Raw genomic sequence first — 27,933 nt, forward strand, 5'->3', positions numbered from 1 at the left:
GGGTAAAGGAAGTGGGTGAACTACAGCCTCCTTGAAGCATCAAGTCAGTGTCACATGGAGAGGGACAACCTCTTATAAATGACCAGAACCTGCAAAATATGGGATGGGCCCTGTCTTACTCTGCTAGTGCTGCCACAATGAAGGACCACAACCTGTGGGGCTCAAACAACAGGAACGGGTTGTCTCACAGTCCTGGAGGCTGGAAGCCCAAGATCAAGGTGGCGTCAGGTTGATTCCTTCTGAGGCCTGTGGAGGAGACCCTATTCCTGACCTTTCTCCTAGCTGCTGGTGGCTTGCTGGCCACGTTTGGCATTCCTTGGCTTCTAGACCTCTACCCTCATCTTCACATGATGTTCTCCTTATGCGCATGCCTGTGTCCAAATTTTCTTTTTATAAGACCACTAGTCTTGTTGGATTAGGGCCCACCCTACTCCAGTGTGACCTCATCTTAACTAATTACACTTACAATGACTCTGTTTCCAAATAAGGTCACATTCTAAAGTACTTGGGGAAAAGACTTCAATAAATGAATTTGAGTAGTAGGGACTTGATGGGGGGATACATATAAGCCCATCACAGTCCACATTAACAAGATTTATAGATGCCATCTGCTGCTTCCAGGGAACTGGGCAACAGGGAGAAACCTGGCCTTTCAACCCTTTGCATAGTCAGGGTACAGCCTTAGTAGTTTTGAAAGATAAGCCAAATAATTTATCCATTTAGTAACTTCCATAGGTTTCCTCCTGAACCTAAAATAAAGCCCAAACACTTTTCTGTGTTCTACACAGCTCCCACTGTGATCTGGCATCAATAAGTGATCATATCTAGCTCTCTCCACTCTCATAAAAGGGAACCTTGAGTGTGCGGTCACATCCATGTGTTTAATTTCTTTGTAGATCTGCCCACAAACTGAAGCCATAGTGTTTGTGTTTGTTCAATGTTTTATGCTATAGGAATTGAACTTGCATAAACATTGTGGCCTTTTGCGGTTTATTACACAAACATCGTGCCCCATTACCTGCCTCAGCATCTGGTACATAGCGGGTGCTCAGTAATATTTATAGAATTAACAACGTTTGTTAGCCTGTGAGTCACCCTTGACTTCTCCCATTCCTTAATGCCTACGTGAGGTCAATTGTCACGTCTGGAAATTTACATTTCTCAAGTCCACACTCACCTCTATGTCCCACCACCACTATTCAGGTTCAGGACTCACATTTCTCATCCTGGACTTGCACAGCAATGCTCAGATATCTCCCTCACTCAGTCTCACCAGCCCCTACTGTCATCCTCCACAATGCTACAGGAGGGACTTCTCTGAAAGATACATATGACCAACCACCGTTAGGAGCCAATAATTGTACCTTGACACCTGTAGCAACACCTCAGCACAACACACATGTCCTTCTGATGCCACCACAGGTGCAAAATAAGGCCACAGCAAACTGAGTGCTATTTCCTGCCTCTAGGCAGGCTGGAACCCTGTGAAGGCTTGTGGGCACTTCATCAAGGAGATGCAGTAGCTTCTTCAGATTCTTTAATAGTGAGTCCCAATTCAATAGCTCACCCTTTCAGAAAATGGTTTTCATATACAACATAAAGAAGGTGCTCTTTTCAGAGATACACCATGGAACCCATATTGTGAAGAATGATGGATCTCAATTGTAAAATATGCAACAGACATGGAAAAGTTCAAGATGAAAGAAAATAAGACGATATTCATACATCTGAAGGAGTTTGTGTGCAAGATCACCACTAACAGGACAGATGCTTTATTACCATTACAGTATGTCACTGTTCTTAAGTCACTGGAAAGTTCACATCCTTTCACACAATGCACATGAATGCCCCATCCTACCCGGCAGTATCTCTAATAACATTTTGCATAAAATGGTGAAAAGTTCTAAGACACAAGAGGACAAAGAAAACAAGACATATAAATAAGTTTAAAATGCATTGATTTTACATTTGAGATGTGCCTGTTAGAGTAGCTCACGCTGATTTCCTTTTTACTTCAAAGAGTGAGTGATTTTTCTACCATCTTCCAGACGGACAGCCTTTGCCATAGGACGTGAGGGTTCTAAACATTAGCTGCATTAGCCATAAGCTTCAGTGATGATATCAATGTCCTCCATAGGTTTATTGTCAGGATTAATTTCCTGCAACAGTGGAAGCACTGGAAAACTGTTAGCTAATATTTTTAGAGAAAGAGAAGTTAATCTAGTGACTAATAAAATTGTAACCTAATGACATGGCAAAGTGTATGGTGTGAAGGATATATATGTGTTCACACATAAAGATATACCAATGGGTATGTATGTGGAGAAACAGAGGGTGAAAATGATTTTTGTCCCTTTATGCATTTAACACACACTTATCAGGGCATCTGGACTGAATACTAGGGCGGAATCAAAAAGAGATGTGGGTGTTGGCTCCAGGGCTCACAGTCCAGTGGGCACCTGCTACAGAATGAGGCTTGCTGGATCTCAGGTGGAAGAAGTCTTTAAAGGTCACCTTCTTTCTCAGGGCGCCTGGGTGGCACAGCGGTTAAGCGTCTGCCTTCGGCTCAGGGCATGATCCTGGCGTTATGGGATCGAGTCCCACATCAGGCTCCTCCGCTATGAGCCTGCTTCTTCCTCTCCCACTCCCCCTGCTTGTGTTCCCTCTCTCACTGGCTGTCTCTATCTCTGTCAAATAAATAAATAAAATCTTAAAAAAAAAAAATGTCATCTTCTTTCTCAATCTTGGAGATTTTTTTCTAAGTCCCAGGAATCATTGTCATTTACACTGTGTGGCTCCTCCAGTGTATTCTTTTTCTTTCTTTTATTAGTTTTATTTATTTAAATAATATCTACATCCAATGTGGGGCTCAAACTCAGGACCCAGAGATCGGGAATCACATGCTTTTCTGACTGAGCCAGCCAGGCACCCCTCCTCTAATGTATTCTATTGATGTATTTAATAATGTGTATATTTTACATATTATTATTTCTACTGTTGTTAGCCTAGAAATGGCTTTCTCTCCTGCGATGAACCACATCTCAAACACACAAGCTTTATGTGTGAAAGTTTTATTTTTCACTTCTTAAAAGAATATTAAAACTACATCTATAAGACCTTCCTTTTAAACAACCCATAACAGACAACTGCTCTGATCTTCTAAAGCTAACATTGCTATAAGAAATATATCATTAACGTCCTCTAATTTCTCTTGGAGAGTCATTATGTAGGGAAAACCTGGACACACTGGACGCTAGAAAACTCCCTCTTTTTCACTAATCTGAAAGCATTCAGGGAGGTTACTAAAGCAAGAAAAAAAATCCTACAGTAATGCTTCACTAGGGCTTTATTCTTGGCTCTAGATCACTTCCTTGCTGATTATTAGAAATCAAACTTTATTCCACCTAAACTCAAAATTTCAAACCAAAGATGCATGACTATGATGGGATCGCTTGTCCTAGACCAACACTCTTACTAAGAACATAAAGAAAAGCTAGATAAAATACACATTTAAAAAATCAATTTAAAATGCACATTTAAAAAATCAATTTGGGTGCCTGGGTGGCTTAGTCGGTTAAGCGTCTAACTCTTGCTTTTGGCTCAGGGCATGATCTGAAGGTTGTGAGATCAAGCCCCATGTCCAGCTCCATGCTAGGCATGGAGCCTGCTTAAGATTCTCTTTCTCTCTCCCTCTGCCCCTCCACCCCCTCCCTCCCTCTTTAAAGAAAAAAAAAAAATCAATGTGAGGAGGTGAGAAAGTGCTCTGGCCATGGTAGACCACATTTCCCACCTGTGGCCATCTCCCTAGAGCTTATCTCCTGGTAGTGATGTGGAGGAGCTGAGTGGAGAGCAGCTGCTAAGAATACAGAACTCAGTAGAGCCTGAGGCAAAACTGGAGTTTGAGGCAGTTGAGGAGTCCTAATACGAGAGAGGCTAAGATTTCAAAGAAAACAAATGATGGGGAAGTGAGCCAAACAACACTCATTTGCCCTCAATACATTTACTGATTAAGCCTCATAGAGAAGAAGTTAAAAAACTGTCCTAAAAAATGGCTTAAAAAGAAGAGCAGAATTGTCGGCTATTTTCTGGTGCCAAAAATATAAAAACTAGAGTTTAGGATATTTTTGGAGTGGTCCTGGCAAGCATCCCAGGACCTCCTTTGGGACCCCTGGGGAGCTATGCCCTGGAGTAGGAGAGAAACAGAGCCCAATTGCGCCTCAGTAAGACTGAAGACCAGACCACGCCAGCTGTGACGTCCAGACATGAGAGGGAACACCACCTGAAGCTTCTGCAAGTTTCTGCACCTAATCAAAATTATCAGGCACACCAGAAAATGGGGCCCATCCACAAAATGGCAATAAGACTGGTGCCACAGAGAGCCAGATCCTGCAGCTATCAGCCACATGTAATGATTAATGTGTTCAAGGAAATGGATTGCAAGATGGAGAATTTCACCAGAGAACTAACTTAGAAACAACCAAATTAAAATTTTAGAGATGAAATTAAGAACTCAACAGATGGCTTTCAGAGATAACTGGACACAGATGAGGAGCGATGGCTTGCTGAAAGGTAGGCTGGAAGCTTTCCACTGACTGAAGCGTGGAGCAGAGGGATGTCAAAAAGGCCACAAACATACAGGACAAGTGGAACGTGGGGGAAACGTTTAACATGCATGTGACTGGAGTATTAGAGAGTGAAGAGGGAGAAAGAATGGTGCAGAAGCCAGATTTTAAGAAATAATGGCCAACATTTTTTAAAAAACGGATGAAAGGTATCAAAGTACAGATGCAGAACTGCTATGAACCGTAAGCAGGATAAATGCAAAGAAAACCAAAACAAGGGTGTCTCCGGGGCACTGCAGCCTTCACTTCCTTTGGACTTCCCTGAGCTTAGATGTCTTCAGAAAAGGTTTATGAAGCCATTGGCATCCTGTAGTGATTAGACCTTTCTGTACTGGAATTCTCCTTCCTCCCTCCTGGGCTTCCACGATTCCACAGGGTCACCGGACTTCACCTCTTAAAACTGCAGCCAAAAGTGAGAGGAGATGGGATGAGGTCCACAGACATCACAACAAGCTTCATGGCCCATGCTCCTCCCTTCCCCTCCTGGCTGCATGTCCTCCCACGAGTTTTATATTTTTAGGTCATGGAGCATACCCTGGTGATGTTTAACCTGTCCTCAGGACCTGTACAGGGACCTCCTTCGCTTCTAACACATCGCCACAACCCGCTATTACAGTCACATCATGTTGACTCAATCACTACATATCTTGGATTTCCTCAGATGACTTAGTACCAGTTCTCTTAAAAACAAAGGCAAAGAAGTCAGTCTGAGAGGGTTACATACTCTAGGATTCCAACTGTATGGCTTTCTGGAAAAGGCAACCGATGGAGAGAATACAAAGATCAGTAGCTGCTGGGGGTTAGAGCGCAGAGAGGAGCAGGTAGAGCACAGAGGATTTTTAGGGCAGTGAAAATATTTTATGTGACGCAACAATGGTGGATACATGTCATCATATATTGGTGAAAACCCACAGAATGTACAACACCAAAAATGAACCCTAATATAAACGACAGACTTCAGTTAATAATAGTGTATCACTATTGTTTCATCAATTCTAACAGATATACCACATTGATGAGAGATGTTAATGATAGGAAAAGAGGTGTGTGTGTGTGTGTGTGTGTGTGTGTGTGTGTGTGTAAGAGCATATGGGAACTCTCTGTGATCTCTGCCCAATTTTTTTCTGTAAATTTAAAATTATGCTACATGATGTGAGTCAGAGAATGACAAATACTGTATGATATTATTTATATGTGGAGTCTAAACGGAAATCATAGAAACAGAGAGTAGAATGGTAGAATCGTGGCTGTCAGGGGCTGGGAGTGGGAGAAATGGAGAGATGTTGGTCAAATGGTACAAACCTGCAGCATCAAGATGGATAAGTTCTGGGAATCTAACATACAGCATGCTGATTATAGTTAATAATACTGTATTATATAGTTCAAAGTTGCTAAGATCTTAAGAGTTCTCATCACAAAAAAGGGGGAGTAACTATGTGGGGTGATGGAGGTGTTAACTAACTTTATTGTGGTAATCATTTTGCAATGTACATATATCCAATTGCCAAGTTGTAAACCGTAAACTTATACACTGTTATATGTCGGTTCTATCTCAATAAAGCTGGGAAAATATTTTTAAAGCTTCTCTAAAAAAATAAAGTCTATTAATTATTTAAAAAAAAAAAAGGAAAACAATTCTAGCATTACACTCACTCTGAGCCCTTATCCTCTCAACTTCCAAGTTAAAGCTGAAACTCCGTAAGTGCTACTGCTGTATTTCAATACTGACTACAGAAGTGCAGTTGGTCATAGTTGGAACCATTGCTCTGGGATCTCCATCTTCACATACTCTTTACAAGCACGGTACGTGGAAAAGAGCAGTGTCTTCTCTACCATGACCTTGTGAAGTTCAAAGGAGATGCTGTCAATACCACAGAGTAGGTATCAAAGCATTAGTTTTCTTTGCTCCTTTCCTAAAACGTTGCTTATGGTGAACACTCTCAAAACTAAATGTGCAAGCTCTCCTGATCTCCGGATTCCTAGTCTTGAAATAAATGATGCACAATTTCTATTAAGGGGCACATTTAGGGACGCCTGGGTGGCCAGCCGGTTAAGCACCTGCCTTCAGCTCAGGTCATGATCCCAGGGTCCTGAGATTGAGTCCCACGTCGGGCTCCCTGCTCAGCGGGTAGCCAGCTTCTCCCTCTGCCCGCCACTCCCCCTGCTTGTGCTCACTCTCTCTCTGTTGCTCTCTCTCTAATAAATAAAATTTTTTAATAAAAAAAAGAATTGTGCACATTTAGATATGCTGTAGTGAGAAAGACAGAGAATGTGATTAAAGACTGTAAAAAAAGATTCTCCTCAACCTGTGTGAACCATTTCTAATCTCCTCAATAACTAGAAAAAGCATAAACAACTCCAGGATAAACAAGACAATGAGAAATAGTCTATTAAACAACAGTCTGAAATGCAACTTCATTTTTATTTCACAGAGAGAATATATGAAACTGAATCTTTAGTATTAATAATATCAATAAAAGAAACAGAAAAGTGGGAGGGAGAAGAGGAAAAGGGAGTAGAAATAATTGTTTTCTCTCTTTCCTTGGTTGTTAAATGAATATTTGGTGGGAGGAAGCCATAAATTTATCAGGCTTTAGCATTACAGTGAAAACCCCAATAAAAATTTACGTCCTTAAATCCCACACACATCTCTAAATTGTACTTTTTCCCCCATAATAGATTCTTTAATTTGATTCTTTTGGTCTCTCTCATATTCTTATTATTTTTGCTAATTCAATTCCCAATACCCACTTATACCATCGGCCCTCTACTTTCAAATTGCATTTATTGTTCATGAGGTCCACTTTGAAGCACTGTTACAGTCTTCTGAAACTGCACTGTTTGGTGTTACAGAGTGGATGGATGGATGTGTTGTACTCAGCAATGTGAGACGAACCCCTTTATCTTTTTTACTTCCAAGCAGAATTTTGAAGTTTGGAAGTTTCCAAGTTTGGAGCACAAAGGTTAGAAATATTCATCCTTCAGGGGCGCCTGGGTGGCACAGCAGTTAAGCGTCTGCCTTCGGCTCAGGGCGTGATCCCGGCGTTATGGGATCGAGCCCCGCGTCAGGCTCCTCCACTATGAGCCTGCTCCTTCCTCTCCCACTCCCCCTGCTTGTGTTCCCTCTCTCACTGGCTGTCTCTATCTCTGTCAAATAAATAAATAAAATCTTAAAAAAAAAAAAAAAAGAAATATTCATCCTTCAAGAAGCAACTGAACAAACAGGGTAAATTTTTAGGGCAGTGAAACTATTCTGTATGATCCTATAATGGCAGATACATCTTCACACATTTGTCCAAATCCACAGATGTACATCACCAAGAGTGGACCCTAATGTAAGCTAGGATGTTTGAGTGATAAAGAAGTCAATATAGGTTCACTGATTGTAACAAATGTACCAGTCTGGCTGAGGGGAGTGGTGTTCATAAGGGGTAAGGTTGTGCATGTGTGAAGGCAGGGGGTATATGGAAAACCTCTATATCTTCCTCTCAATTTTTCTGTGAACCTAAAACTGCTCTACAAAAATAAGTCTCTTAAAAAAATAAACATTTAAATTAAAAAGAAAAAAAGCAATTCAGAAGCTCTCGATTCATGAGCCTCTTGAAACATCCCTCAGGACTATGGGATATTCCCACTTCTGGGACACTTGACATTGACTCTCTTTGCTCTGGCCCCCCATGTACCATGATGGTTCATTTATGAATTTGGACTTGCTCCTCTCACTCACCTTCGTCTTAACCTGCACCCAGCACCAGGCATGACACACCACAGTCGTATGTCAAATGTTTACTGAATGAACAAAGATGGAAACAGAGAAATTCACCCCAGAGAACACAAGAATTGAATATTTAAATGTATCTGTGTATACCTAGATTGATCAATTGATCTATCTATCTATCTATCTATCTATCTATCTATCTATCTATAAAATAAGCCTTTGCCTATCTATCTAAACTTTGCCTACCCTGTATGCCTCGTTTAGCTGACATAAGTTAGTAGTACATTAATATTCCTCTTAGAAGCAGACAGGCGGACAGTCTAGACAACTCTAGCTCTGCTGAGAATGGTCTATAAGCATGTCACTATTTCCAGAGCAATGCATTTCCTATCGTTTGGCTTTCCCGCTATTGCCTAGACACTTGCTTCACTTTCACAAATAAAAGGCCGCCAACATTTATTGGCCTACCCTTTCACTGCAGTAGATAACTCCTAGAAAGAAAGAAAAAAAAAACTGGACCAAATGAATTTTCAAGATATTCAGGCTATTTTTCAAATAGGAAGTTAACTGGAAAAGCTTTCTACTCAATCTCGCTTACTAAAAATTTAACAGCAGTATTTTGGTGTCTACCACAGGACATATTTTGATGCTCATGTATTTTTCTTAGGTCTTACAACACCTCAGACCATTTGAAGATCATTCGTCCCTTCTTGATGAAGGGATCAGAGTAAATTATTTTAAATAATGATTTTAAATCATGGTCAGTTCTATGCCATGTAATTGCTTGCTCTCTCTATCGTTCTCTTTCTCATTCTCTCTTTCAAAGGGTGGAAGTGGTCTGACTAGAGATCTTGCCAGATACAAACTAATCTTACAAAATTTGACCCATACATATCTTAGATGGAAGTGGGTCTGCACACTCCCCAAATGCCAAGGTCCGCCTAAGGACAAAGCTCAACTCTTCATAAAGGCATCAGGGCCTCAGTCCCAGGCAGTCCAAGGTGCTGTGTAGCCACACCCAATTCCCTGGGCTTTTCAAACAGCACACCAGCCCCTCCTTCCCCCAATCAGGTCACACACCTGTCTTCCTGACTCCTACTGAGGACTTCCCCATGCTGGCCCACTTGGCAAACTCCTGCCTATTGATCAAGTTTCAGACTGATACCTCATCAGAGAAATCGATTCCAAATGTTGCCAGCTTTCCCAAGAGGGTGCCTGCCCATTAGCAGAGTCCTTATCACTCTTTGGGTGACTGTCTCTTACTTAGCCTCCTTCTCTGAAGCCTATGACTTCCAGGCAGAAATTTCTGTCAATTCCAATAACAAAGCTTAGTCCTGGGCACTGAGTAGATCTCAAAGTTATAGGAGTTCATGAAAATCCCTAAGATATACAAATGCAAGCACCTGTTTCTAAAATAATGTTGTAACTATATCTCTATGGAGGCACTTCTTTTTTAGTGTTAGATATAAATTAGTGTTAGACATCAGGGTGATGAATAATGTGGAACTGATGTAAGAAAGCAAAACTCCAGAATAAGAAACAAATAAACTAAGAAGTGATTACAGTCTTTATGCGGTCAACTGAATAACTATTTATCAAGGAAAGGGAATATTACATTTACAATTTACATTTTACGATCCGCAGCCCACAGGCTTTGTAAACTGAATTCTCTTTCATTCATTTCACCTCTTTGCCAGTGCCCCATCCCCAATTTATGGATAACATGTTTCTTTTTTTTTAAGTGAGTCACCCATAAATATAATTTTACCCCTACATAGAGAACTTTATATCATCAGAGAAAAGATGAACACTTTTAATATCTGGCAATGAAAAGAACTGATTTTGCTACTAATTCTGGAGGGATTATTTCCATCCACAGAACATTGCAATGAAAAGACAGCATCTAAGTCAGCATTTTGGCAATTTCCCACCCTCAGCCTCTCCTCCCCACCCCCCCCACCCCCAATGCAAGAGCCAGTGTGCCACAGTAAAGTACAAAGAAGCCCCCCAGCATTCAAGAGTTCCTGCCACCACTGGGTCCACAAATGCCAATGCATGCTTTTGGAACCCTGCATACTGCACTCACGGAGCCACACCACAGCCTGCAGCACCTCAGGGAACACTTTAATGCTAATGTATTCCAGCATTCCAACACTTTCCTCATAGCTAAGCACTTTTTACAGGGAAGGCCTTCTTTCACATTGCAGTTACTTCTTGAGCTCATTTTGCTTCTAAATCTGGGAAAATACCCTACTCAGGAAAATCACACACTTGATGCCATACTTTCTCCTGTCATAAATGAATGAATGAATGAACGAACGAACGAACGAACAAATAAATAAATAAATAAATAAATAAATAAATAAATAAATAAATAAAGAAATATAAGATGGTTTATTTACCCCCAGAATTCAAACTGAAGAGCAAAGTATAAGCAGGGTAATCTCAGATCCTTTCCTAAAAAACACTAAAAGGCAGGTCTTTGGGGTCTTGAAAAACTGAACCAAGAGTCAAAAAGTTGTCATTTATCTTTATCCCTTATATTAATGAAATCAGATATAGCCAATGACTGCATAATTGCAAATAATCACACCTGAAAATCTATGTGCAATAAATATGTGTGTGGAGAAGGTGGGGATGAGAGGCCTTTTAAACACTAGAGCCAAGTCTCACTACTAGGGTCACAAATTCTACTCCTTGATTTTTTTAAATCATTTTCAATATTTAAACTACCAATCAGTGCTACAGATTTAAGACGTCAATTGTCAGTTTAAACTCGCATGATAAACCTCGAACAGAAACTCACAACGAGAATGTAAGTAAGAACTGATATAAAGGTCTTCAGATCAGAAAAGAGAAGAGCTTCTTACCATGTTTATTGACGACACGGGACCAATGCTGTTAACATAGATGTCAACGTCAATTACGGTCGGTTTTACTGTGGAGAAAAATACATGTGTGTTAACACTTTGTGCCGGAGAGACTGAGGACAGGAATATTCAACTTCCTTTGACTCATTCAATGACACCTCACGGGTATGTGGGAAAGGGGTGGATTTTTCTTTTGGATTTGCCTTGTAGTTGCAATTCAAACCCTGCCTGTCTTCCTTTTTAAAATTCTCAAAGGATGAGGGATCCTTACTTGTATCTAACAAATTCTTGGAAAACAGGACATTTATACACTGCGAGTTGCCAGGAATAGATGACTGTAAAGATATCCTGCAATATTTGTTAAGCTTATTATATGGCAAAGAAAATATAAGATGACAAATGTTAAACGATAAAAGACACTGCACAAGCAACTTAATGTCAACGCTTTCTATAAAGCCGAACCCCCAGTGATGACTAGTATCAGAGAGGGCTCCAGTTCCTTGTCCATCACCTGACTGCCTAATTGTTCTAAAGCAAAGCGACTCAAAGCAAAGATCTGGAGAGTGCATGCATCAGAGAAGAATAAGGAGTACTGATTATTGTTATTGTAAAACCTAAAGACACATACATGTACCACAGATTTAAAATCCTATAATTTAAAAATGAATAACACTTTAGGAAGTCAAGGAACTACAAATTCATCTATGAGGGCATAAAATTTATAGGGAGAGACTGTAATCCAACATTGTGCATCAGAGGTAAAATTGGTTCATTTCCCCTTAAAGAAAACCAGTTTCTCTTTCCTTGGCAGGGACCAATAATGAGATTACAGAGCCAGCCAACCTCTGAGTCAGGGGTTCATGCCCCCTGAAAAGAAGGAGGTTCCCTTCTCTGCACTTAGCAATTGATAAAGGGAATGACAGCATCAGTTTCAGAATATTTCTTTCCCAGAGGAACAGGAACAAGAATCTGAACCTTTCCATATGAAACAAATCATTTCAGATACAAGAGTGTTGTATCTGTAATTATTTCGATAAGCTTTCTTCAGTTTTGCTAAATAACCAATCATTCACAAATGGACTTCCGCACTCTACTTTCAGAACTATGAGCGCCACTTCTGAGCTCATAGTTTCATTAAATTGCATATCCAGCAGTCTGTAGGTCAAGCCATGTTTTCCAGACCTCCATGAAAATGAAAACAGTGATTATGAATTTGAGCCAACTGCTCTAATATCTGTCAGGATGACCAAGTCATATTGGCTTCAACGAGCTGTTGGCATTTTGGAAAACACCCCAACACTATCTTATGTATTATGTATATAGTGCTTACATTTCATAAAAGAACTGTTCTTCATTTTAGACACATTTGTTAACTACTATAAATAGTAAGAAGCATCTTTCTTCAACTTCAATGGATTCAGCAAAAGTTTTCTGTCTCCAGACACTGCATAATCTTTGGTGATGTCATACAAAAGCCTTTGTTAAGTCAGTCAGTTGAGAACCCACTTTTTACAACAGACTGTTCTGGTTATTTTATGGTATTAGTGTTTAGGCTTCCAGAGCTCTTAATCTCATTAAATTAAAAAAGACCTACAGACATAAAGCCTTAACAACTTGAAGTGGGAAGTGCCAAATGAGCATTAAGTGCAATAGTACAATGAAGGTTTTAAGGGATAACAGTTTGGAATTTGTGTGCACACAGATGCACACATGTGCACACAAAACCAGGGGGGAAATTAACTGTTTTAAGCAAATGCTCTTTTAAGCAGCATCATGCTGAAGTAAAATGAGTTTTTAAGAAAGTGACTCTGACGGTGGCACCCAGGAAAAAGACTGGCCACGGGTGGCTCAAGGTTTATAATCCAAAGACTCAACACTAGGCCCTGACAAATGATCTTTGACAAGGGTGCCCAGATCATTCAAATGGGAAAAGGACAGTCTCTTCAACAAATGGTGTTGGGTAGACTGGATATCTGCATGCAAAAGAATGATGGTAACACTTATATTCACTATATACAAAAATTAACTTAAAATGGGTCAAAGACCTAAAGGTAAAACCAGAAACTACAAAACTCTTCAAAGAAAGCATGGGGAAAAACCTTCATGACACTAGAGTTGACAATGATTTCTTGGATATGACAACAAAAACACAGGCAACAAAAAATAAATAAATAAATTAGACTACATCAAAATTAAAAACTTTTGTGTATCAGACACAGTCAACAGAGTGGAAAGGCAACCCACAGAATAGGAGAGAACATTTGCAAATCACCTCCCCGACATGTGGTTAACCCACAACATAGAAAGAACTCCTGCAACTCAACAACAAATAAGCAAAGAAAAACCTGATTTAAAAACAGTCAAAGGGGGGTGCCTGGGTGGCTCAGTCAGTTAAGCATCTGCCTTCAGCTCAGGACATGATCCCAGGGTCCTAGGACTGAGCCCCGCATCACTCTCCCTGCTCAGTGGGGCGTCTGCTTCTCCCTCTGCCTTTCCCCTGCTTGTGCTCTCTCTCTGTCAAATAAATAAATAAAATCTTTAAAAACAAATAAAAACAAAACAACAAAACAAAACAAAACAAAAAATGGTCAAAGGACTTAGACATTTCTTCAAAGATGTACAAATGACCATTAAGCACATGAAAAGATGCTCAACAGCACTAGTCATTAGGAAAACGCAAATCAAAACCACAAGGAGATACCACTTCACCTCCATTATGATACCCCTTCACTTCCATGAAAAACAACAATAACAGAAAATAGGAAGTGGTGGCAAGGATGTGGAGAAACTGAAACTCTTGTGCATGGTGAGAATGTAAAATGGTACAGCCACTGTGGAAAACAGTATGGTACTCCTTCAAAAAAAAAATTAAACATAGAATTACATGACCCAGTAATTCTACTTCTGGGGGTAGACCCAAAGGAATTAAAATCAAACATATATGTGTACACCCATGTTCATAGCACCATTATGCACAAAAGCCAACAAGTAGAAGCAACCCAAGCGCCCATGGAGGGAGAAATGGATAAACCAAATGTAGTGTATTCATATGAAATATCGTTCAGCCTTAAAAAGGAAGGAGATTCTGACTGTTTTGTACTCTTTTATGTGATGGTCAGTCACATGCTGCCACAAGAGAAAAGGCTCAGAATAACAAAGTTTATTATATTCACAAGTCCTAGAGACTGGAGATTTGCCTTGCAGGGCCACATGGGAAAGACACCAAAGTGGCAAGGAGGCCAGGGCAAGGTAGAGGGAGAAGGCACTTATGCCATGATCATAAATGGGGTTTCCATGGGAGAGACACAGCAAGGCAAGATAAACAACTAAGATTGGCTAGTTTGAAAAATCCCTGTGGTCTCTAGTGGTCCTGGGATGATTAAGGCACAAGAATATTGCTTCCTGCTGTGTATGGGCCAAAGAGAGTGACCATGGCTCTGCACTGGTTAGTCTGCATATCGTAGGTATGCTCCTGGCTATGCCCTTTGCTATCTCCAAGAATTGGCTAGCCCCAGAGGAGCAGTCTCTCCTCAATCCAAAAGGGTTTTTAAGATATCAAAACATCATAATATTCAAATTATAAATATGAATGTAAAATTAAAATATACATGTGTGTTTATATATACATTTATACAATTCAATGACACCTGTTATAACATGATGAACCTTGAGGATATTATAATAAGTGAAATATGTCAGTCAAAAAAGACACATACTTTATAAGTTGACTTCTATGAGGTACATGGAGTAGTAAAATTCACAGACACAGAAAGCAGAATGGTGGTTGCCAAGGGTTGGAGGAGGGAGGAATGGGGAGTTAGTGTTTAATGGGAGCAGAGTTTCAGTCCTGCAAGATGAAAAGAGTTCTGGAGATGGGTGGTGGTGATGGTTGCGAAACAATGTGAATGCACACAAATACCACTGAACTGTACACTTAAAAGTGGCCAAGATACTAAATTTTATGTTATGTATATTTTACCACAATAAAAAAAGACTAAGCTCTGGGTAGTTGGTAGAAGGACGAAGAGTTACACAGAGGTAAAGAAGCTAGAAATGGGGAGACAGGGAAGAGAGGATGTGATTTTCTGTGCAAGGGAGCAGATTCTATTGAAAAAGAGTATAAAATAGGGTTGATGATACTGGGTCCCATACATGTTGCCCAAAAATGTATTCACAAGTCAATTCTTCATTTGAATTCTATCTTGCCTATTTGGTTGTCATTATTTCCTATAAATTCAGAATGAGTGTGTCTGAGAAGAATCACAAACTTACAAACTGTGCAGCATAAAGGAACATGGCAAAGATGCACTGGGTAAGCTGTGACAGGCATCAACCACATTCATTCCCTTGGATGATGCATGTGGCCCAAACAGCAGTAATGTAGACTTGCCTCTATCACAAAACCAATGCACATACCTGCTTGGTTAGCTTTCTCCACTCAACCAGAGGCTTCCTCATCTTAGAACAAGCATCCTAGAATTACCAGTCAGGAGCTGAGCAGATGACCCAGACACACAGACAAGAAATGGTGCCGGTCAGAGTGGCCTTGTTGGGGGAAGAGTATAGGTCTAGGTTGGTCTGTCTACTAATGAACCTAAGGGCACATGGCTGGATTTTGCTCTTCAGAATGCTATTTAAAGCCCGGAAGTTAACAAATTCTTTGTCTTGTTTTCTATGGACACAAAAGCAACCCTGTCATGATGAAAAGTAAATAAATTGTTTCAGTGCAAGAGAGTCTATTTTTTTGGTGCTTGACATCCAAAACCACATCTAATATAGTACGAGATTGCTATTAGACAAATTCAGCTCCTCTTGTGAAAAGAAAAATAAATCAAATTTAATTTCCAAAATTCCCAACAAGTTATCTGTTAAGGGGCCCCACTGATGTATCATAAATGGGTACTTCTTAGCAAGTGTCTAAAATGCTAAACCTGAATAAAACAGGTCATAAAAACATTTCTGTATAATCTGCCACCAGTTTCCTGCTTCCCAGTTACATATAAATCTTAGCAATCATCTTTCATTTTTCTGCCTGCCAAATCTGGTGATTACTGTTCTGGCCCTGGGCCCCCAGGGGTGAGCACCAATGTTATTCAATGAATCAAATATGTCATTGTACCTCAAAATAAGGTTAGCTCTGAATTTCTCTTATAGCAAGGTAAGGGGCAGACTGGCTGATCAGATTCCACATCTTCTAACTTTCCTAAGACAAAACGGAAAGGTGTATTGAGCTGCCTTCTCAAAACCCCCAGAAGTTTCTCTCTTTTCTGAGGCAGAGGAGAGAGCGCGAGAGCACGCAAGCTGGGGTAGTGGTGGTAGGGAGAAGCAGAGGGAGATGAAGAGAGAATCTTAAGAAGGCTCCATGCCCAGCATGGGCCAGATGCAGGGTTGGATCTCACAACCCTGAAATCATAACCTGAGCCGAGATCAAGAGTCGGACGTTTAACTGACTGAGCCACCCAGGTACTCCGTTTTTCTCTAAAACCACAGAATTACAATAGCATGTTTTACTTTAGAAAAATTGGGGGAGAAAATAAAAAAGACAGCAGAAAATAGAGGAGTTATGCTTGATGCAATGCGGGTTCTGGGACCCTGGGTGAGTTGGTGTCAATTTCTCTGGGGAAGGTAGAAGAGCAGGAAACCATCCTAAAAGGAATGAGGTTAAAGATTTATACAAAATACCCAGCATGTTGAAGTGGCAGGCCTCAAAGACCACAAGGACCCGTACTAATAATCATTGGTGTTTCTCAAGTCATTTGATTAATATCTCTTACAAAAGATAGTCTCATATAAATTTTGAATAAGTGCCTGGGGTCTGTTAGGAAAAATTATTTTACATGCAGTAACTAAGAGAAAAAGATGTATAGCCTTTCTCTGAATCTCCATATTGTTAGGTCACTTGCTACTTTTAGGTCATGATCATCCCTTAACGTCCCTTGGAGAGAGGGGTCTACAGGTAACTCAGTTTCACTCCTTCCCAAGCATCAGCCACAGTTCCTGGCACACAGTAGGTACTCATTTAATACTGGATAACTACGGTACATGAAAATTGTGGTTTTATTATATTTAAATTGATTTTACTTGTTAAATGTTCACATAAGATTGCAAACTGCAACAGGAAGAATAATTTTTAAATGTCCCCTGGAACCTGATGACAACTACAGATTGACTCAAGTAGTCAAGTAGTCAAGAACAAGTAGTCAAGATCTGATAAAAGATTGTCCAAGACAAGGATACTCCTGGAAATAGGCATCTGTTACAATGGAAATTACATTAACTCCCTGGAAGAGGAAAAAGCTGAGAGTGTCACTGGGAGAGCAAATGAAACCATTTATATTCATTCATAAACACACAAGAAATAGACAATGACAGAAACACAGATTAGAATAGATGGGATATAGGGTGAGTAAGTGTTAACAGGGAGAGAAAATGCAGAGTGAGGGAAAGCTCCAGGTGATTATAGCTCTCCACAGAAGGCAATCCTTCATGAGCTGGCCCCAGACTGGCAGCAAGAGGGAGGAGGAATGGAGACCCCAAAAGACACTGAGCAAATGTGCTAAGTGCGGCGACACAGCCAATAGAGCCTGCTACCTGGCTGTACACAGTGGCTCTGCCATTCACCAGTTCTGTGATCCTGAAAAGTGTCTTAACATCTCTGTGCCTCAGTCCTAGGATGCGTAAGATGAGCTGATAACAGAACCTAAATCGTGGTGGGGGCTCAGAGGGGGTGGTTAGACAGTTGTGAAGTAAGTAGTAGGTGCTCAGTAAATGTTTGCTATGACTGCTGGGGCCCCTGGAGTTAGACACAGAAAAGAATGCCAAAATCTTGCATTTGTTGCCTTTCTACTAATTTTTATGTCTAAAAGTCACTCTGGTCACTTAAACTCTATTTTATCATGAGAAGTTTAAATATACTGACAGAAATATTTAAATATCAGCAAATGAATAAAAAAAAGAGAGAAATAAGTAATACCAACTCATGCTCATGAGGTTAAACACTAGGGCTCTTCCTGTAGCTGATAACTTCCTTTCTAATCTTTGCTGCCTTTGGGGAAAAAGTGGGGACTCATCTGCTGTTGGCCCCTCCAATTTATTGCCCCCTTCCTTTATCTGAACTAAGAGTACCACTGGGGAAGATCATTCATTAGGTAGACTGACTCCCACATCACCAACTTCCCTTTAAGTGTTGCCTTCCCTCCTACTGATACCCATAGACAAAAGTATTAATATATATTAAATTGTACTATAATAAGCATTTGCATTTAATCAATATGTAATATTCTCATTCCCATTTGAAAGATGGGCTGTTAAAAGCATGATTGAGGAGGTGACTTATCCAGGATTGTGCAGCCTTACCGGAGCAAAATCTCAGGGTTCCAGCCACAACGTCCCAGAAGCTTAACTTTGGTAATGAGGCTTAAAGGAATTCTGGATAACAATGACTTTAGTTGGGGTGGGGAGCACCTGGGTGGCTCAGTGGGTTAAGCCTCTGCCTTTGACTCAGGTCATGATCCCAGGGTCCTGGGACGAGCCCTCCAGGGCTCCCTCTCCCTCTGCTGCTCCGTGTGTTTGTGCTCTCTCTCTCAAATAAATAAATAAAATCTTTTAAAAAATGACATCAGTTTATCATCACCATCCTCCTCCTCCTCATCATCATCGGAAATAATCTTTCCAGGTTCTTCTTAAAATGCAAATACTGCCTCTGAGGCTTACGTTAAGTCCATCTATACCATCTCAGTAAAGATGTGTTTTCAAATGCTTTTTTCTAGCTAGGAGAATACTCGGTTATGGGGGGATGGGTGAAGGGATTTGGGAGGAAGAGGTACACAGAATGGGCAACGTTGGTTAATACCACAATTTTGTCAAAACCCTAAATTCATGGAAAAATGTTCAACACAGGTTAGTACTGGAGCATTTAGAACACTACTGTGGGTCCCATTTCAGCTCTGTTAGGGTTCCTACTTGGCCAGTTAACTTGGTTCTGACATTCCACTACAAGGTTAACAGCTAGTCCCATCTCCACTAATCCCACAGATTAGTGCACATAGAACTATAGATGCCAACTCTAAAGTCTTACTTCTTCCTCAATATTTCTTTATGTGATCTCAAGTGGGTCAACAAGAGTTAAAAGCTCAAGATACAGTTGTCATCACCTCAGACCTGGGTCACACCTGATCAGTAATATGAAAGAAGGCAAACAGTGAGATTCTGCTTTTGTATGCACTTGGATAAAAATGTATTACTCAGGTAGACAGCCTGAGAATTCATATTCTCAAAAGAATGAAAAGAGCACTAGTGCTAAAGTTCAGAACCACAACTTCAGAACTCCAATGGGTATATAAATTTCCACCTCTTAAAAGAGTTTAGTGATAAGAAGACAAAGGAATTAATGTAGAAAGGCATCCTCAAAGTCTAATAATCTTATAAATTTGACTCTGAAGTGGCCAAACAACTTGGTGAAAATAATTTAAATTTTCTGAGGCTCATTTTCTACATCTGTAAACAGAGTGTTTAAAGTAAGTTTTCCTCCAAGAATTAATATAATTAGCTAGTAACAGGAAAGATACATTTTAACAATGTTCCTCATGATAGCACCTTGTCCTTTTTACTACCTGACTGGGAATATCAAACTGTATTCACCAACAGAATTTTTAGTCCATAGCAGGTATGAAAAATTAATGCATTACATCTTTAAACCATGAGAAGATTGAGAATGGTATGAGAGACCTGGTATGTGATATATCTTACTGTACTTTAAGATGCATAACAGAGTAATACCAGCAAGATGGTTGAATAGGAAGCCCCAGATCCTCCTCTCCCCACAAAGAACACAACTTACTAATTGCCTTTGTGAGAAATCCAGAAGCCAGTTAAGAGCTGCACCCCAGGTGAACTTGAAGCCAGCCACATGGAAGCTCAGCAGGAAAATTCATGGCACACACTCACCAGCACCTCTTCCCCTAACATTGAGAGAAAATATCAAGACAAAGTTCCCATGTCCCAACTTCTCCCTGGGGAGGGAAAAAGAAGGGTGGAACCTGCATTCAACATTTTGACTTTTGGGAGAACTGCCCCAGGGGCTAGTTTCTGTCTTGCCTGAAATTAAGCACTGGTAGGAGATGGGCACCAGGTTGGGGACTACGGAGAACAAGAGCCATCAATATGGTTTGGTCGATCAGCAAAATCTGTGGTACCCCACAAAGCCATTAGGAAGATCTCCAGTATAGCTTGCTACAGCACTGGAGAGGCCTCAGTACCGTAGTCAGATACTGAGGGGAGCTCCTGGGTAGTAAGGGCAAACCTCTTCAATTCTATTAGAAGAAAAAGCCCAAGGAGGATGCATCCCCAGGCAAGGCTTGAGAAATTGATAGAATCCCTAGGCAGGAAGTTTGGTGAAAACTTCATTGTATGAAACCAGACCACAAAGACTGGGAGAAGTGATTGATTTTTCAAATGCCCAAATCCCACAGAAGATAACAAGAGAAACAGGGTTCAATTAAAGAAACATAGTAAATCTCCAGGAAATGAAACAGAAATGAATTCAAAATAACCACCATAAGGATGCTCAATGAATGAAAAGGGAGCACAGACAGACAACCAAATGAAATAAAGAAAAGGATACATGAGCAAAATGAGAATATCAAAGATACAGAAATCATGAAGAAAAACCAAACAGAAATTTTGGGGCTGAAAATTACAATAACTGAATTGAAAAAAATCACTTGAGGGACACAGGAGCAGACCTGACCAAGCAATAGAAAGAATCAGTAATCTCAAAGATAGGACATTCAAAATTACCAAGCTGAGGGAACAAAAAGTAAAAAGAATGAAGAAAAATGAAGGTAGCCTAAGGGATTTATGAGATACCATCAAGCAGAATAACATATGCACATGGGAGTTCCAAAGAAAAGAAACAAAGAAAAACTCAGAGTCTATTTGAAGAAATTATGGCCAAAAATGTCCCAATTTGGAGGAGATAAATGGACATACAAATTGAAGAAGCTCAAGAAACTCCAAGTAGGATAATCTTAAAAGATCTACACAGAGACACATCATATTCAAACTCAAAAATGAGACAATCTTCAAAACAGAAAAGTAGCTCATCACATATAAGGGAGCTCGTATCAGATCATCATTGAATTTCTCAGCATAAACTTTGATGGCTCTATGGTAACAGGATGATATAATTAAAGTTCTGAAAGATAACACTGATAACCAAGAATACGATGTCTGGCAAAACTGTCCTTCAAAAATGAAGGAGAAATTAAGACTTTCTCAGCTAAACAAAGGCTGAGGAAGTTCATCACCACTGGACCTGCCCTACAAGAAATGCTGAAGGCAGTCCTACAAGTTGAAGGAAAAAGATAATAAATAGAAACACAAAACTACACAAAAATATAAAATTACCTGGTAAAGGTATATAAATAAATATATAATCCTGTAGTATTATAATGTAGGTATATAAATCACTTTTAAATATAATTTTTAAAAAACCATAGAAAGTAATTACAAATCTACGTTAATGAATACACAATATAAAAATAAGTAATTTGTGTCATCAAAAGCATAATGTTTTCAGGGGGTACAGAGATGTAAAGGCAATTGAAGCTCTTATCAGTTTAACACAGATTATTATAAATTTAAGATGTTTAGTATAATAGTAACCACAAAGAAAATATCTTATAAATATAAAAAAGGGAAGTAGAAGGGAATCAAAATATGTCACTACAAAAAATAAATGAAAATAAAAGAATGCAGTGAGAGGAAAAGAGGGACAAAAAGCTGTAAGACATATAAAAAACACTAAAATGGCAATATAATTTCCTCCATATCAATAATCACTTTAAAAGTAAATGGATTGTGGCACCTGGGTGGCTCAGTCAGTTAAGCATCTGACTCAATTTTGGTTCAGGTCATGATCTCAGGGTTTGAGATTGAGCCTGCTTAAGATTCTCTCTCTTTCTCTCCCCCTCCCCTGCTCGATCATGTTCTTTCTCTCTCTCTCCCTTGCCCCCTTCTCCCTCTCTAAAATAAAATAAAATAAAATAAAATAAAATAAAATAAAATAAAATAAAATGTAAATAGATTAAATGCCTCAACTAAAAGACACAAACACAGATTGGTTCAATGGTTAAAAAAACAAGATCCAACTTGCTGTCTACAAAAGACTCACACAAGATCTAAGGACACACATCAGCTAAAAGTTAAGGATGAAAAAACTTATTCCACGTAAAGGGAACCTAAAAAGAGCAGGAGGGGCCATACGTATATCAGACAAAAAAAACTTTAAGACCAAAAGTGTCACGAGAAACAAAAATTGTTGTTATATAATGACAAAAAGGCCAATTTGCCAGGAAGATATAAAAATATATGCACCTAATGTTAGAGATCCCAAATATATAAAGCAAATATCAGCAGAACTGAAGGAAAAAACAGACAGCAACACATTATTAGAAGATTCAGCACCCCCTTTTAAGTTATGTATATAACAACCAGGCAAAAGATCAATAAGGAACCAGGAAATCTGACGACACTACAGACCAATTGCACCTAACAGATAGATGTAAAACACTCCATACAACAACAGCAGAACACACACTATTTTCAATGTCATGGAACATTCTTTAAAACTGCCTACATGATAGGCCACAAAACAAGTCTTAATTTTAAGAATATTAAAACCATACATACAAACTACCTTCTCTGACTATAATGTAATGAAACTCGGAATCACTATGAGAAGTGGGAATTAAACACATATGTGAGAACTAAACAACTCACTCTCAAACAACCAATGGGTCAAAGAAGAAATCACAGGGAATTTAAAAGTATCTGGGAATAAATGAAAACAAAAACACAGCATACCAAAACTTATGAGATGCAGAGAAAGTAGTAGTAAGGGGGAAATTTATGCCGGTAAACACTTGCGTTAAAAACAAGAAGAAGAAGAAAGATCTTAAATCAATAACTTAACTTTGCATCTCAAGGAACTAGAAAAACTAAACCAAAAGTTAGCAGATGGAAGAAAATAATAATGATTGTAGAAGAGTTAAACATAATAGAGAATAGAAAAAACAACAGAAAAAATAAACAAAACCAGGAGTTGATTCTTCAAAATAATCCACAATTACTCTTAGCTACACTAAGAGTAAAGAAGAGAAAATTCGAATAACCAAAATTATAATTAAAAGAGGGGACTTACAACTGATGTCACAGAAATAAAAGGGCTTATAATATACTAACAACAATTATACACCAACCAATTGCATAACCTACAATAAATGGGTAAGTTAATAGAAACACACAACCTACCAAGAGTGAATCATGAAAAAAAAAAATCTTAACAGACCAAGAACTAGAAAGGATATTGAATAAGCAATGAAAACCTCTTAACACAGAAAACCCCAGGACCAGATGTCTTCACTGGTGATTTCTACCAAACATTTAAGGAATTAACAATCCTCCCCAAATTCTTCCAAGAAATTGAAGAGGAGGAAATATTTCCAAGCTCATTCTGTGAGGCTACTATCTGTGAGGCTCTTATACTAAAGCTAGACAGACACTACAAGAAAAGTACAGACCAATATCTCTGAAGTCTGATAAAAAATTCTCAACAAAATACTAGCAAGCAAAAACAGCAAATTTAAAGGACTATACACTATGACCAAGTGGAAGTTACTCCTGGAACGTGAGTTAGTTCAATGTATGAAAATCAACTAATATATATCATATATATATATATATATATATATATATATATATATATACCAAAACTACATAATGAGGAAAGGACAGTCTCTTCAACAAATGATGTTGGAAAAACTGTATATCTACATAATAAAGAATGAAGCTATATCCTTACCTTACCCCTATAGAGAAATTAACTCAAAATAAATCAAAGATATTAACATAATACTGAAAACTATAAGACTCCTAGAAAACTCCTAAAACTAAATGGGAAAATATTCAAGATACCGGATTGGGCAATGATTTCTTAGATATGACATCAAAAGCCCAAAGAACAAAGGCAAAGATGGATAATTGGGACTGCATCAAACTTAAAAACTTCTGAAATCACAATAGTCAAGAGGTGGAAGTAACCTAAATGTCAAATCAATATATGAATGGATACAGAAAATGTGTACACAAATACAATGGAATATTACTCATCCCTAGAAAAGAAGGAAATTCTGTCCTATGCTGGAGTATGGATGAACCTTGATGACGTTATGTTAAGTGAAATAAACCAGTCACAAAAGGACAAATGCTACACGATTCCACTAACGTGCAGTCAAAAGCCAGCTGTGATTCTGTGATTCTATTACAACCAATGAAGCATTAATAGTACAAAATATTTTTAGTGAACTATTCCAAATTTCTTTCACTTCCCAATCTACTTTACAATTAATGGATTTTATCAATATTTACATTTTAATATCATCCTTTGTAAGAGTATATGGTAAATCCTGTCCTTGCCTTCCTACTTAATATTCTTCATTCAGTCAACAAATAATCAGTGGGTAATTACTGAGCTAGACAGAGTCCTAGGAGGTGAGGACAACCCACAGTCAAGACATAAAGCTCCTACTTTCATGGACTTCAAATCACAGTGAGTTAAACAGATCGGAAACAAGCAAACTAATCATAAACCAGGTATTTTGATAGTGATGAGTACCATGACAGGAATAAACTTAGTACTGAGATAAAGAGTGAGTATGGTGTGAGGATAGAGGCCTGCCCTCAGTACTATGGTTCACTCCCTTATGGTTCACTCCCCTATAGCCATTATACCATAGATAGAGCATTGACTGTAATTATTTTTGAACACACAGCCTGATTACATCTAAGGATTTATGAAGAAAAAAATGTATATAATTGGATTCCCAGAAAAAGAGATATTGGGATGAAAATATTTGAAGAGATTAGAATCAAGAATTTTCCAAAACAGATGAAAGATATCAAATCACAGATATAAGTGAATCATTCAACACCAAGAATCATAAATATAAGGAAACTCTATCTTGACATGTCCTTATCAAACTGCTGAGTAGTCAGTAAAGAACAAAATCTTATGAGCAGCCAAATAAAGGTGTATTATATAAAGAAAGAAAATGATGACTGATTCATCATAAGAAATAAGAGAGGCCAAAGGAAAAACAAAGCTGGGGGCATCACGATGCCGGATTTCAAGTTGTCCTACAAAGCTGTGATCACAAAGACAGCATGGTACTGGCACAAAAACAGACACTTAGACCAATGGAACAGAATAGAGAACCCAGAAATGGACCCTCGGGTCTATGGGCAGCTATGCTCTGATAAAGCAGGAAAAAACATCCAGTGGAAAAAAGACAGTCTCTTCAATAAATGGTGCTGGGAAAATTGGACAGCTACATGCAGAAGAATGAAACTTGACCACTGTCTCACACCATACACAAAGATAAACTCCAAATGGATGAAAGACCTCGATGAGAGACAGGAATCCATCAAAATCCTAGAGGAGAGCATAGGCAGCAACCTCTTTGACATCGGCCACAGCAACTTTTTTCATGACACATCTCCAAAGGCAAGAGAAACAAGAAAAAATGAACTTGTGGGCCTTCATCAAGATAAAAAGCTTCTGCACAGCCAAGGAAACAGTCAAAAAAACTAAGAGGCAGCCCACGGAATGGGAGAAGATATTTGCAAATGACACTACAGATAAAAGACTGGTATCCGAGATCTACAAAGAACTTCTCAAACTCAATACACGAGAAACAAAGAAACAAATCATAAAATGGGCAGAAGATATGAACAGACACTTTTCCAAAGAAGACATAAAATGGCTAACAGACACATGAAAAAATGTTCAAAATCATTAGCCATCAGGGAAATTCAAATCAAAACCACACTAAGATACCACCTTACGCCAGTTAGAATGGCAAAAATAGACAAGGCAAGAAACAACAATTGTTGGAGAGGATGTGGAGAAAGGGGATCCCTCCTACATTGTTGGTGAGAATGCAAGTTGGTACAGCCACTCTGGAAAACAGTGTGGAGCTCCCTTAAAAGGTTAAAAATTGAGCTACCCTATGATCCAGCCATTGCACTACTGGCCCAAAGATACAGACGTAGTGAAGAGAAGGGCTATATGCTCCCCAGTGTTCATAGCAGCATTGCCCACAATAGCTAATTCGTGGAAGGAGCCGAGACGCCCTTCAACAGATGACTGGATTAAGAAGATGTGGTCCATATATACAATGGAATATTATTCAGCCTTCAAAAAGAACGATTTCTCAACATTTGCTGCAACATGGACGGCACTGGAGGAGATAATGCTAAGTGAAATAAGTCAAGCAGAGAAAGACTATTCTCATATGGTTTCTCTCATCTATGGAACATAAGAACTAGGAAGATCGGTAGGAGAAGAAAGGGATAAAGAAAGGGGGGTAATCAGAAGGGGGAATGAAGCATGAGAGACTATGGACTCTGAGAAACAAACTGAGGGCTTCAGAGGGGAGGGGGGTGGGGGAATGGGATAGGCTGGTGATGGGTAGTAGGGAGGGCACACATTGCATGGTGCACTGGATATTATATTCAACTAATGAATCATCAAACTTTACATCATAAAACCAGGGATGTACTGTATGGCGACTAACATAATATAATAAAAAATTATGATTATAAAAAAAAAGAAATAAGAGAGGCCAGAAAACAATGATGCAAGATTTTTTAAGTACTGAAAGAAAAAAATATTAACCTATAATTCTGTACCTGGAAAAATATCCTCTAAAAATTTAAGAGAAATAAGCATATCTTCAGCCAGACAAAATCTGAAAGAATTCATCTGTAGCAGATTTTCACTGTAAGAAATACTGAAAGAAATTCTTCACACTATTAATAAATTATAACATATGGAAGCCTGGATCTGCAAGAAGGAATGAAGATCACCATAAAAGACCGGCTATGTAGTTATCAGACAATATTTAATTAAATTCAATCAAAATTTGTTATGGCCCCACTATGAACAAACATTATACCAAGGGGGAAGGTAAGGACAAATTAGATGAACTGCTTGTGAGCCTCCTGCAGTGAAGTAAAGAAAATAAGATGTACATGTCTGAGTAGACAACAAAGTTGAAAGTAATATGTTCTATTAAAATTACATGTGTGTTGTAGAGTTTACTGTGGTTTGGAGTGAAAGCTCACTGGACAAAGTGACCTTGTGAAGTGAGGCTAAGAGAAGCAAGTAACTCAGGCAATCAGAACAGCAGGAGCTGCTTCAAAGAAAGTGAAAATCACTAAACAGATACTGAAATCATTAGACAGCCCCTTTGTCTTTAACTGGTACACAGCACGCATGCAAGAAAGATGGGAAAATATGTTTGAAAAAACTGTTGGTTGTTTTATAAAAATTTATTATACCGATTTGTTGCCAGAATAAGAAGTTTGACTTTCATGGTAAAGAACTTTAACAAGGATAGGCTTTGCGTCACCACTGACTTTATCCAGATGGTTCTGGCAACAGTGGATAGCTGAAAGGATGGGATGGGAAACTGCCAGGCCAGTTGGGACCTATTTTAAAAGCCTCTGCATATGTGAAGTTAAAAGAGTCTGATGGAATAGCATGTACCTCAAATATCCAGAAGTAAGCTGCAAATGCAGAACTGAGTAGCAAAGTGGTCTAGGCCAAAGTATAGATTTTGGAAAATATGATATGAATTCATGGGGATGGTGGTTGAAGCCA

General features: G+C 39.0%; 1 protein-coding gene across 1 annotated transcript in view; it reads right to left on the minus strand.

The window, feature by feature from the left end:
• The window catches only part of GABRG3 (gamma-aminobutyric acid type A receptor subunit gamma3), a 635,102-nt gene that overhangs the window by 576,600 nt on the left and 30,569 nt on the right, over positions 1 to 27,933 (minus strand). The window contains exon 3 of the mRNA XM_044388333.2: positions 11,211 to 11,278. Within this exon, the coding sequence (XP_044244268.1) occupies positions 11,211 to 11,278 (68 nt within the window). The remainder of the gene's footprint in view (positions 1 to 11,210; positions 11,279 to 27,933) is intronic.

This window comes from Ursus arctos, unplaced genomic scaffold, assembly GCF_023065955.2.
Source record: "Ursus arctos isolate Adak ecotype North America unplaced genomic scaffold, UrsArc2.0 scaffold_28, whole genome shotgun sequence".
Taxonomy (NCBI): domain Eukaryota; kingdom Metazoa; phylum Chordata; class Mammalia; order Carnivora; family Ursidae; genus Ursus; species Ursus arctos.